This window comes from Lynx canadensis, chromosome E3 (assembly GCF_007474595.2).
Source record: "Lynx canadensis isolate LIC74 chromosome E3, mLynCan4.pri.v2, whole genome shotgun sequence".
NCBI classification, from domain to species: domain Eukaryota; kingdom Metazoa; phylum Chordata; class Mammalia; order Carnivora; family Felidae; genus Lynx; species Lynx canadensis.
In genome coordinates this window covers 30,505,214-30,518,016 of record NC_044318.1, presented here as the reverse complement: position 1 = coordinate 30,518,016, position 12,803 = coordinate 30,505,214, and the positions used below count along the sequence as shown (strand labels likewise).

Genomic DNA, 12,803 nt, shown 5'->3' with positions numbered 1-12,803 from the left:
GCTACCATATGGCACTTAAGTGACCAGCCCAGGGGTGGCTGGGTGGCTCAGTTGGTTGAGCATCTGCCTCTTGATTTCAGCTCAGGTCATGATCCCAGGGTCGTGGGATCGAGCCCCACATTGGGCTCAAGGCAGCATGGATCCTGCCTGGAATTCTCTCTCTCTCCCCCTCTGCCCCTCTGCCCTGCTCGTGCACTCTCTCTCTAAAATTAAAAAAAATAAAAGTAAATAAAATAAATAAGTGACTAGCACAGAGGCACCTGGCTGGCTCAGTTGGTAAAGCGTGCGACTCTTAATGTCGCGATCGTTGAGTTTGAGCCTCGCGTTGGGTGTAGAGATTATATAACAACAGGAAAACAAAATAAATAAACAAATGGTGCAAAGAGGTCTCAAAAATGTAAGGTTCAGTGTGGAAAGCAAGTGCAGAAGGGTAGGGGAGATACAGAATTTATGTAAGTTTAGAAACATAAAAACGGTGTGGTTTAATGTTTTATTTAAAAACTTAGGGCAGGGGTGCCTGGGTGGCTCAGTCGGCTAAGTGTCCGTCTTCGGCTCGGGTCATGATCTCACGGTTCATGGGTTTGAGCCCCTCATTGGGCTCTGTACTGACAGCTCAGAGCCTGGAGCCTGCTTCGGATTCTGTGTCTCCCTCTCTCTCTGTCCCTCCTTGGTGCAATCCCTCTCTCTTTCTGTCTCTGTCTCTCTCACTCTCTCTCTGTCTCTCTCTCTCTCAAAAATAAACATGTAAAAAAAATTAGGTGCAAATATGACAAACGCTAACATATATCCTTTCCAGCTGGTGGATACATGGGTGTTTGTTACGACATTCTGTGTGCTTTTCTGCACTTGAAAATTTTTTCCCCAACCGAAAACAGATTCATGACTGGAGAAATACGGGAGGTTTCCTGCTGGCCCAGGAGGATGGTGCCGTGTTAATTGGTGACCGAATGGAAGCAGAGCGTCTCTGCTCCGTGTCCGCGTCCATCTTCTCTGTTAGGGAGAATGGCCTGGAAACAGGAAAGCTGAGCAGGACTTGGGAGTCCCACTCAGTGAGGGGATAGGGTCTACAGAGCCGCTGTGATGGAGTGGAGGTCTCCAGCTTCCGAGGAATTGGATCCCAGGCTGATAATACGTAAGCTCCACTGTCCACAGCGCCTGAGAAGTCATGGGGGGACAGAGGATGAGCCGGCCATGGGGAACAGACTTCCAGAGGAGGGTTTGTCCAAACTGCAAACAGGTGCACCTGTCCCAGGCTCGGGTCGGAAACAGATTTCCGCACAGATGACTGGACCATTAGAAGGGAGCCAGCCAGCGTGGGCTCATTCTTTGGGACTGAGTCGGCTCGGGATCTGGGTTTGACTGTGGGCCAGCCGGGGACGCAGGGCTGCACGGGGACTCCAGCCTCCTCCTGGGGGAGCTTTCCCACGGTGTCCTGCTGGGCTCGGTCCTCCTTCTTGTTTTCATCAGTTGGGTGAAGGCGGTTCAGGCAGCAAGACGATGCAGTTTCCAGAAAGAATGGACAGTGCACCGAGGAGTGATGTTCCCCATGGCCGTCAGAGGCCAGAACACTGGGCTGGAATCCACAGGAAACATTCACAACCCGAGGACCATGTCATGGGCAGGGTTCCCCGGGGGACAGACTCTGGGATGGGGTTTAATGTGTGTGTGTGGGGGGGGGGGTCATTAGATGCATCTATGTAATACAGGGGATGGAAGTTTGGGGAGGTTGCCGCTGGGGAGTTAGAGCCGTGATGGAGCCCCAGCAACGGCATCTGCCAGCACCATGGGAAACTCTAGAGCCAGAATGGCCCCCTGGGGTTGTTCTGAGTTGGGCTGGGACATCCTCAACCGGTCGTGGGATGGGAGCCACCCCTCACGGGCACCTGCCGCCAGCTGCTCGCATTCCCTGCTGCTGGGCCAACAAGCATTTCCTCGAAGGGGACCGGAGTGGTACGTCCCAGTGTCCACCACAACGTGAACGGATGATTGTACAAAAAAAGAAAGCGACAGCCAGCAAAACAGACGCGTGCGGCCTCCGAGAGACGAGGGCTCGGACTAAGGGGCATCTCTCTTGCACCCCTTAGTTGGGCAGAACCTCCGTGGAGCGTACTGGGAAGTGGGTGCTCCTAGTCCTGGGAAGAATGCGCATTCCCGAGTTGCTTTTTAAAGAAATTTGTCAGCTGCAGGAGCTGTCAAAATGAGTGATGCTGGTAGTTCCAGGGGTCCAGTCCTAGGAAATCATCTGAAATACGGACACCGTTTTCTGCACAGAGACGTTCGTGGCCGTGTTACTGGTAGCAGCGAAAACCTGGAAAGAGCCAGCCCACCTGTCCGGGGAGCTGTTGATGGCATCCTCCTGACGGGCTGTCAGCAGCCACCAAAAATAGGCAACAAGGCGGGGAGCATGTGAGGGCACCGGGCTGCTGTTTGCAACCGTTGAAGACATAATCACTGGTTCAATAAACAAAGCAGAGGATCGGCGAGAACAGTAGCTATGTTAGATTAAGCGAGTTATCTTCTTCGGAGTTCCCTCCATCGGTTGTGATGTGCTTTTAATACCTTGGGAATGAAGAAAGAATATTCTCGATGGGCCGGGTAGGACCGGACTTGGTAGCAGTCTTGGAGAAACTGTGCGGAGGCTCAGGATGAGCGGACAGAGTGGCCCGGCCGCTAAGGTCGCACGGCACCTGGCTGTGTTCACAGCGCTGTTAGAGAAGACCGTGGGTGTCTGTGGGTGTCTGTCTCAGGTTTGGACACCAGGGGGGCTGGGCGGCCGTGGACCTGTATGGCTGTGGTCCCTTTCTTTCTTTCTTTCTTTCTTTCTTTCTTTCTTTCTTTCTTTCTTTCTTTCACATTTATTTATTTTTGAGAGAGAGACAGAATGTGAGTGGGGAGGGTCAGAGAAAGAGGGAGACACAGAATCGGAAGCAGGCTCCAGGCTCTGAGCTGTCAGCACAGAGCCCGACGCGGGGCTCGAACTCACGGACCGCGAGATCATGACCTGAGCCAAAGTCGGATGCTTAACCGACTGAGCCCTCCAGGCGCCCCCCAGTTTCCTTCCTTCCTCCATAGTGGGGCTGAAGATGCCTGGATTCGGTGGGGCGCTGGGGCTGGTCCTATCCCTATCAGCTCTCCAGATTGTTGGTCCTGCCGGAAAGACGGCACATGGACAGCTCACAGCAGGGATGGACTCCCTGGCCTGATCTCCTTCTGGCTTCGTGTCCCTCTGGACCACCTCGTAACCTTAATTGGAGCTCCAGATTCACACTTGGGCTGTTCCCTTCACCTGGGACTGATAGTTACCTGGCTCCTCTTGTCACAGGTCCCTGCCCAGGGAAATCCCCTGGTGGCCCTGCCGGTCCCACCACACTCCTCTCTCCCTGTCCGCCCCCCTCTTCCTCTAGAAATGGCACAAATGCAGTTTATGCGCAGGACCTTCCGGAAGCTGACCCTGAGATAAGGCTTTGCTTGCATGTGTCTATTTGGGAGGAGATCTAGGCGTGCCGGCGTGGGGTGGGAGGCAGGAAGTGTTACGAGGCCCGTTAACTGCTGCGGACCGCTGAGCCACGGGACCAGAGAGCCACGTAAAGCACGCGTTGGAGTTAGGCAGCCCAGTGAGGAGGGAGCAGGGATAGTGATCCTCTAAATCTCCCTATGTCGTTGGTCGAGAGCCGTTTCCAGGCGGTTTGTTGTGCTGGACCACAGCTTGCTGGGGTTGTCACTGCGGCCAGAGTAAATCCTTCGTGCAGAGTCAGGAGGGCCCAGCACCCACCGCCCACAGGGTGCCCAGGGCTGGCCCTCTACTTTTTCAAGTCAGCTGAGCATAGGTGAAACCCTCCAGAACCTTCCAGCCCCTTCGGAGCTGAGCCCCAAACTTTGGGTTTGTCCAGTGATCCCAGACGCAGGCTCACTTTCCCTCCATCCTGAGCGAATTTTGACTCTTGGCAGCTCTCCCCAGGATCAGCCCCTTTCCTTCCAGCTCACGATCCTGTCCGGGACCGGGGACAGCGCCCTGTATCCCTCGGTCCCCAAGTGCTCCCTGCAGGAGCTGGCGGGGGAGCAGAGGGGCACCGGCCGGGAGTGTGGCAGGCCTGGGGTCCACCTGTTCCACCGCTTTCCAGCTCCGCTGCACGTCGTGAAGGGTCAGTCCCGCGTGTGAAAGCACCTGGCCGCCCAAAGTGCCAGCGGGCTTCCCAGATGATAGCCTCCTTCCGGTTGTTTCAAGCGTTGAAAATCCCCGATGCCTTCCTTCCTCCAAACCCTGGCAATAATGGGCCGCTGCTCAGGGAGGCCCCGCGGTGCGCCTGCCCCGCTCGCCCCAGCACCCCCCCCGCCATCCACGTACATGTACTTCTTCCTGCAGCCAAAACCTCAGTTTACCCCCCACCCAAGCTGCTCTTCCCTCCCTGCTCCCCCCCTGCTGCTTTTCGTATCATAGACCCTCGTATCCAGGCAGGTGTCCCCCTCCTGCAGGAAGCCCCCTCTCCTCAGCCCTTCCCCCCCACCCCGGCCACCAGGAGCCCCCACCCCCATGCAGCTTTACCACCCACCTTTCGAGTTGCTCGCTCACCGTGTCCTCGCTTCCTGGGGACGAGGCTGGGTCTGAGCTGGGAGCTTAGGCCAAGGTCAGTGCCATCTCATCAGAGAGCCCCCTGGACCACCTGACCCAGGATAGGTCCACGCTCCCCACTCGCCCTCCCCCCACCCCCGTCCCCTCATCCAACTGCTTTTCTTGCGGCATCACCGCTGACTGGCATTACATGTTCTGTCTGGCGTCACAGCAGGACAGGGTTTCTTTTGTTCCCGTGTGTCCTCAGTGCCTAGAACAGAATCCAGCACGTGGAAAGAACGGACTGACTCGGGTCTGGTCCCCAGAGGTACCAAATGTGCTCCGACACCTGGTCTCTGAACGTGCCCTCCTTGTGCCTTCACGAGGAGGGCAAGTTTAGTCCCTGTGCAGGGTGAGGGTCCCCAACCCCACCTGGGGAATTGCCATGCTGTGCTCTCGCCCCCCACTTGTCCGGCCTGACTTTTGCAGCACAGGGCCCAGCAGATGATGCACGTGGCTTCCTGGCACCCTCTGTTCTCTTTCAGAGAAAGGCCCCAGCGAGGACCCGCGGCCTGAGGAGAGGCCCACAGAAGGTGAGGCTCTGTCCACCTGCCCCGTCACACCCCACCTCTCCTCGCCTCCCCCGCCCTTCCTCTCCCCATTGTCTCCGGTTCTTTCCAACACGCCGTCAGAGGTGAGGGTCCTGTGGGCTTCCTAAAGGTGGGAGGAGTTTACAGATGCGTCTCCTAGAACCAGGAGGCACCTGGTCAGAGGTACAAGCAGCTCTTTCTGGTGCGCGAAATGCAGAGCATCCTCTTTGTTTTTATACACACCCTGCCTCTTTCACAAAGGTTTTAAGTCTGGAGACTGAGCAAGTAGAATGGGGGCCGGAAAGCATAAAATTGGCTTTGTGTCCAACAGACCGGCTCATTCTCAGGAACACTGCTCATTCCCTTCCTGTTGAGTGAGAAGAGTAGTGTGCAGGAAGAGAGATCAAAGCGGGGATGTGTGTGTTTCCTCTTGGGGGTTTCTGCCCCTGGAATGGAACGAGTGGCTGTGAGAGGAGAGAACGGTCATTTCCCCAAACCCAGCCTGACCGGGGGCAGGGATAGAAAATTCCACTGCCACCTGGTGGCGGCATACTCAATTTACAGGCTTACCATTCCCCCACTAGCTAAGTCACTTCCCGAGCTGGTCTAGAGTGACGGACACACCCTTAGAAAGGTCTCTGGTCATTCTTCGGCCGCAAAATTGCCAGAATCTTCCAAATCACCATTCAGCCCTGGTGGTACCTTAGACCCGATTTTAAGAGCAGACGTTTGAGTTTGGGAACCCTGCGGACCAGTCTGGGGGTGCCATTTCTGGGGAAAGAGGTTACCCGCCGCCGCCACCCGGCCTTCCCCCCCCCCCCTTCCAAGGTCCCAATGCGGGGTCATTCTTGGTGCTGGCAGAGCTGGGACATGAGCTGAGGAGCGGGGTCCTGCTGCCCCTGGGGAGGCCCAACAGGCTTCCTTTTGCCTTCCAGACAGCCACGGTGACGTGATCCGGCCCCTGCGGAAGCAGGTGGAACTGCTCTTCAACACGCGATACGGTGAGCAAGGAGCCGGACAGGCCCAGGGCGGCCAGCCCTCCTTCCAGCCACCCTGTTTTCAGAGGGACTCTGGGCCCCGCTGCTCCCTGCACAGGGGCAAGGGAGGGAGGGGCGGGGGGGGGGTTGCTGGGGCACACTGGGAAGGAAATTGGGACACCCAGGGAAACTGAGGCATTGCCCTCCCCCCCTAAACGCGGCCCCCGGCCTTCTTCATCCACACGCTCCCTCGGTCTGCCTCAGCCGCACATTGGAGAGCCCATTCTGTTCACTGCAGTGACCGCTCTTCTGTCCTCACAGACACCCTCATCCAGGGTCCTCAGGAAGACTCTTATATAGCAAGGACATTCCTAGTTGGGAGTCCAGGAAAGAGTGTATGGGAGGGGAGAGGAGGCTATTCTTTTGTTGGGCGCCAGTGGTTTGCCGGGCACTGGCTAGGGCTTTCACATGAGCTCTCCCGTCCCGCAAAACCCTTGCGTCCCCATACCCATTTTACGGATGAGGAAAAGTAAGGCCTGGGGAGATGATTCGGCTTGTCTGAGCATGAGTGGCAGTGAGTGGCTGGCCTGGGTCTCCAACCTATCCCATTCCTAAGCTGCGGTGCTGGGCCACACAGAGTTTGGGGGTTATTTCTGGTGGGAGGGGGACTCCAGAAGGCCGTACCAGCAGCGCAGGGGATAGGGGGCTTGGGTGGAGCCAATGCCAGGTGTCACCAGCCATCAGTGGTTTCAGTATATGAGGGCACTGACTATGTGTGGGTTTGGGGGTCCCACTGACTCGGGTTCACACCCCCCAGCCCTGGGGCTCTGCCACTGAATCATGTCCCCTCTGAGCTCCCGGTCTCTTACCTGCAGACTGGGGGTAACAGTATCCATCTCTCAGGAGGGTTGGAGGGTCAACTAACACCTGATTCTCTAGAGCCCTCGCACCTGCACACACACACACACACACACACACACACACACACACACACACCCTGCACAGACGCGGGAGGCTAGAGCAGAGGCTCATAGCCCCCGTAGCCCTGGGTGGCCCTACAGCAGCCATGTCTCCGCAGCCAAGGCCATTGGCATCTCGGAGCCCGTCAAGGTGCCCTACTCCAAGTTCCTGATGTACCCGGAGGAGCTGTTTGTGGTGGGGCTGCCTGAAGGCATCTCCCTCCGCAGGCCCAACTGCTTCGGGATCGCCAAGCTCCGGAAGATCCTGGAAGCCAGCAACAGCATCCAGTTTGTCATCAAGAGGTAAGGGCTGGCCGCGTCCACGGGGGGGCCCTCCGGGCTTGCCCGGCGCCTGGGAGAAGCGCCAAATCGTGGGGGGGAAAAATCGTCTCATTTTTGTCTTTTTTTTTTTTTTTTTTTTTAAGTTTGTTCATTTTGAGAGAGACAGAGAGAGGCCAGTGGGGAGGATGGGGAGAGAGGGAGGGAGAGAATCCCAATCAGTCTCTGCACTGTCAGTGCGGAGCCCAGCACAGGGCTTGAACCCACAAAGCCGTGAGATAACCGCCCAGGCACCCTTGTTTTTGCCTTCGAGGGCCCAGCGGAGCGCCAGGGGATCCAGCCTGTGTGCCCAGCTCAGATATAAAATCCATGAGGAAAAGGTGGAGGCAGCTACTGATTTAAGGCGGGAGGGATGTCTGGGGTGACCTGTTTGTTGCTACTGTTACATCACGTAAATTTAGGCTTGGTTTGGTTGAAAGTGGCAAGAAAGAGGAGAGTCTTAAGGGTTTGTCCCCCCTCCCTGGGGGAGTAGATGGCCCCCCAAATTGGGAGATTCATGGCAGCCTTTGTGCCTAGAGTGGCAGGCAGGTGACGGGGTGTGGAGCAGGGCGCCCTCCCACGGGGCCTGGTTTGCACCAGGAGGAACAAGGAAGGGGGTGCTCCGAGGGACCCAAATAATGGACATGTGGTGCTTTCCTTCAACAAGTACATCTTGAGTGCAAGCCGTGTGCAGGTTGTGAGAAGCAGCAAATGCTGAGTTCTACCCTTGAGTTGGCCAGTCTCATTGACTAAAACTACCATATAATGTCAGGCAAAGGCGAACGCTATGACACAGGGTCAGGGGGCAGAGAGGGGCAGGAGGAACCTATTTAAGGAAGCAAGGCATGTTGATATCTGGCGAAAGGGCATTCAGGCAGAGGGAGCGGCAGGTGCAAAGGCCCTGAGGCAGGGGCATGTTCACATGTTTGAAGACTAGTGAGGTGCTGGTGTGACTAGGCAGACTGAGGGAGGAAAGAGTGGTAAAGCCTGGGAGGGAGCAGGGGCTGGATCATGCAGGGTCTCGGACAGGCTTCAAGAGTTCGGATTTTATTTTACATTTAATGAGAACTCACTGGAAGATTCGGAGGAGAATATGACGTGATCTGGTCTTTTTTTTTTTTTTTTTTATGAGGTGGAGGGTGACCTGGGGACTGTGGGCAGGGGCAGCAGCAGGGACCAGCGAGGAGGCTTTCCTCTGGCCCCATGGACAGGGTAGGAGCTTGGTGAGAAGTTCAGGTTCAGGCAGCATTCTGAAGATGGGCTGTCGGGATATGCTGACATGTTGGCCGTGGGGTGGGAGAGAAAGGGGGGCCCAAATGACTCCGTCAAGGCTGATCCCCTGGGGGGGCGGTAATCCATTCTCTGAGATGGAAGGGGTGGAGGCTGCCGTCAGGAGTCAATCTGATGCATGTTGTGTTTGAGGTGCGTGGGGGGGGGGGGCTTCTGGTGGGTGGATACCCAAAACTCACCCCCTGGGTAGGGCAGACGTCAGGGTGGGGACAGGGCATTGGGAGCCAAATGTCCTGAATGTCCACATTCAGGAGGGAAGGGACACATGGGGGCTGCCTGCCCCGTTCCTCCCTCCAAATCGAGAACCTGAAAGCCTCGGAGGTAGGAGCCAAGTCAAGAGCGCCTCCTCAGTAAGCTGACCTGGGTCGATGTTTAGTGCAGGGACAGCCTTTCTCCTCTGCTCACGAGCATTTTTTTGTGCCCCTTTATACTTAGAAAGCGAGGCCGATGAGCCTGGTGACACTCGGTCTCCTGGGGCTGAGTCTGCACCTCCTGTTACTGCCTGTGACCTTGGGCAAGCTGCTCGGGGTGTCCAATGGGAAGCACCATACGCTTCCCAGAGCGGCAGTGTGGAGGTCAAGGCTCAGCCAAGGGCCTGGTGCACTGTAAGTACTCGATCAAGATGGGTTTGTTTTTTTCTAGCATCAGGTTTGTTAGGGTTTAATTCATATTCAGCAAAATTCACCTTTTTTTTTTTAAAGTTGTTTATTTACCTTGAGAGAGAGAAGAGAACCCCAAGCAGGCCGTGTGCTGCCAGATGGAGCCCGTTGTAGGGCTCGAACTCATGAACTGAGAGGTCGTAACCTGAGCGGAAGTCAAGAGTCGGAGGCTCAACTGACTGAGCCACCCAGGCGCCCCTCGCCCTTCTTAAGTGTACCCTCTTTGAACTCTGACAGGCTCTTACAGTCGTATAACCGTCACTGTAATCAGGATACAGGACAGTCCCATCACCCCCAAAATTTCGCGTGTCCCTTTGTTGGCCACCCTAGAGCCCCTGGCAACTGCCGATCGACCTTCTGCCATCATTTCGCCTTTTCCAGAATGTCCTTCAAATGCAGCGGTCCAGTGCGCAGCCTTTTGAGTTGACTTCTTTCTCTTAGCTTTTGAGAGAAATTCATGTGGTTGCCTGGATAAGGATTTCACGTCTTTTAAAATATATCAGTTTTAAAAAGTAAGTTTAGGGGCGCCTGGGTGGCTCATTCGGTTAAGCGTCCGACTCTTAATTGCAGTTCAGGTCATGATCTCGCGGTTCGTGAGTTTGAGCCCCGCATCGGGATCTGTAATGACCATGTGGAGCCTGCTTGGGATTCTCTCTCTTTCTCTGCCCCTCCCCTGCACTCGCCCACTCTCTCAAAATAAATAAAATAAAATAAAATAAAGTAAAATAAAAGTAAAATAAAATAAAATAAAATAAAGTAAAATAAAATAAAGTAAAATAAAATAAAATAAAGTAAAGTAAAATAAAAAGTAAGTTTAACTGATTACAGTTTTCTGCAAGCCAAGCAAAGAAAATGGCTCAAGTGGGAGAGAGCGAAGGCTTTTGCCGGGCATGGCATTTGGGGCTGTGGAGCAAAGGCTTTGCTGGGTAATTTTAAGAGACTGAGCCCTTAGTGTACTTACTTTGTTATTTCTCATTTTAAAACTCAGCAAAACTACTGTTGGGAGTATTAAGTGAGAAAGAGCCACGTCTCACTTTAATCTTACTTTAGGAAAGGGTGCTTTGGGGGGCAATGTAAATGTTCTAGAATTAGGTAGAAGGACAGCTGTATAAACAACTTTGTGAACGTGCTGAAAACCACAGATTGGTATACTTTAAATTTTTTTTTTAATGTTTATTTATTTTTGAGAAAGAGAGAGAGAGTGTGAGCAGGGGAGGGTCAGAGAGAGAGGGAGACACAGAATCGGAAGCAGGCTCCAACTCCAACGCGGGGCTCGAACTCATGAACCGTGAGATCATGACCTGAGCCAAAGTCTGATGCTTAACCAACACCACCCAGGCGCCCGAGATTGGTGTACTTTAAAGATGAATGTTATGGTATATGCATTCCATCCGAATAAGGAATATGTATGTACCTCATGTATATGTATGTAGATATGCATATTAGCGTGCTGGGCCAGCAGTAACAAAGTGTAACAGACATTTATCTCCCCTGGCTCTGGAGACCGGAAGTCCAAGATCAAGGTGCTGGCAGGTCGCGTTTCTCTAGGGGCCTCTTTCTCTGGCTTGCAGGTGGTCACCTCTACACTGTGCCTTCATATGGCCTTTTCTCTGTGTACATACATCCCTGGTGGCTCTTTCCATGTGACCTAATTCCTTCTTCTTATGAGGGCACCAGTCAGGGGATGAGGGTCCGCCCACATCCTCATGTAAATTTAACCACCTTTTAAAAGACACTGGCTTCAAATACAGTCACATCCCAAGGTATGGGGGGGGTCCGGGCTTCAATATATGAAATTTGGGGGAGATACAGTTCAGCCCATAAAAATATAAAGTTGACCTTTGAACAGTACAGGGATAAGAGGGGTGTCTGGGTGGCTCAGTCGGTTAAGTGTCCAACTCTTGGTCAGGACCTCACAGTTCATGAGATTGAGCCCCATGTAGGGCTCTCTGCTGAGAGTGCAGAGCTGCTGGGGATTCTCTCTCTCCCTCTCTCCCTTCCCCTCCCCTGCTCGTGTGCATGCACACACATGTAAGCATGTGTTCGTGCACTCTCTCTCAAAATAAATAAACATTAAAAAAAAATGGAGGTTAGGAGTCCTGACACCCCCAGTCCCCATGCAGTTGAAAATTCACGTATCACTTTTGACTCCCCAAAAACTTAACTACATACCTCCAAAACTAATGTAACATTGTATGTCAACTACAATCAGGCATAAAAAAAGAATAGGAAAAAGAAAAAAAGTAACTGCTAATAACCCACTGTTGACCCGGAAGCCTTACCAATAACACAAACAGCTAGTTAACACGAATTTGTATGTTGTATGTATTATATACCATATTTTTACAACAAAGTAAGCTAGAAAAAAGAAAATGTTCAGAAAATGTAAAGAAGTGGGGTGCCTGGGTGGCTCAGTCGGTTAAGCGTCCTGACTTTGGCTCAGGTCGTGACCTCACAGTTTGTGGGTTCGAGCCCTGTGTCGGGCTTTGTGCTGACAGCCCAGAGCCTGGAGCTTCGGATTCTGCGTCTCCCTCTCTCTCTACCCCTCCCCCACTCGTGCTCTGTCTCTGTCTCTCTCTTTCTCTCTCTTTCAAAACTAAGCACCAAAATTTTTTTTAAGAACTTATAAACAGAAAATATACAGAAGAGAAAATGCATTTACCGTACTGAACCGTATTTTTTGGAAAAAAATCCGCATGTGAATGGACCCACACAGTTCATACGCATGTCCGTCAAGGGTCAACTGCACATTTGTATATATGAGAAGTCGTCACCTGCAGGAGACGTCAGTAATTGACCGACACACTTTCTGCCTGTACCTGACCTCCACATCCTTGTGGAGGACATACTTTGGACAACCTCTACCAGTCATTACAACTGGCACAAATCAGATTAAACTTTCTAAACTTTTGATCGGAAAGCATTCTTTACACCCCGATCCTTGAGCTTGTAAGCCAGATGTTCATATTCTTTGGTGCATTCTTGTGGGGAGAGGACCCCTTGCTTTCATCAAATTCTCCAAAGTTTAGAAACCTTTTGGAAACTTAAAATCGTAGGTGGGTTCACACGGATAGGAAATCGCTACCCGGGAGTCGTGGCGGAGGGCTCTGGCTGATGTAACGCCACAGTGAGATCTGATCCTGACCACAGGGCATTAGCAGATGCCACAGGTTCAGGGCACGGTCTCCAACAAGACCGCGCCCATTTCAGACCCCAGCTGCAAGTTCGGGGGTCCCTAGGCCACCTACACTTCTGAGCATCTGGTCCTAAATCTGAGGCTTCCCACAACTCCCTGCAAGTTCAGTAATTAGCTAGAACAACTCCCAGACCTCGGGAATGTGCTGTATTACAAATACCGTTTTATATGAAGGGTACTGACCAGGACCAGCCAAATGGCACTCACAAAAGGCGAGCTCCCCATGTTATCAGGGCATATGTCACCCTCCAGCCCCGAGTTCAGT

General features: G+C 53.4%; 1 protein-coding gene across 3 annotated transcripts in view; it reads left to right on the top strand.

Moving 5' to 3' along the window:
• Window positions 1-12,803, top strand: part of GTF2IRD1 (GTF2I repeat domain containing 1) — a 115,238-nt gene that overhangs the window by 63,550 nt on the left and 38,885 nt on the right. For all 3 annotated transcript variants that reach the window (XM_030301121.1, XM_030301120.1, XM_030301118.1), the window contains exons 15-17: window positions 5,095-5,142; window positions 6,075-6,140; window positions 7,195-7,378. In XM_030301121.1, coding sequence (XP_030156981.1) covers window positions 5,095-5,142; window positions 6,075-6,140; window positions 7,195-7,378 — 298 coding nt within the window. The remainder of the gene's footprint in view (window positions 1-5,094; window positions 5,143-6,074; window positions 6,141-7,194; window positions 7,379-12,803) is intronic.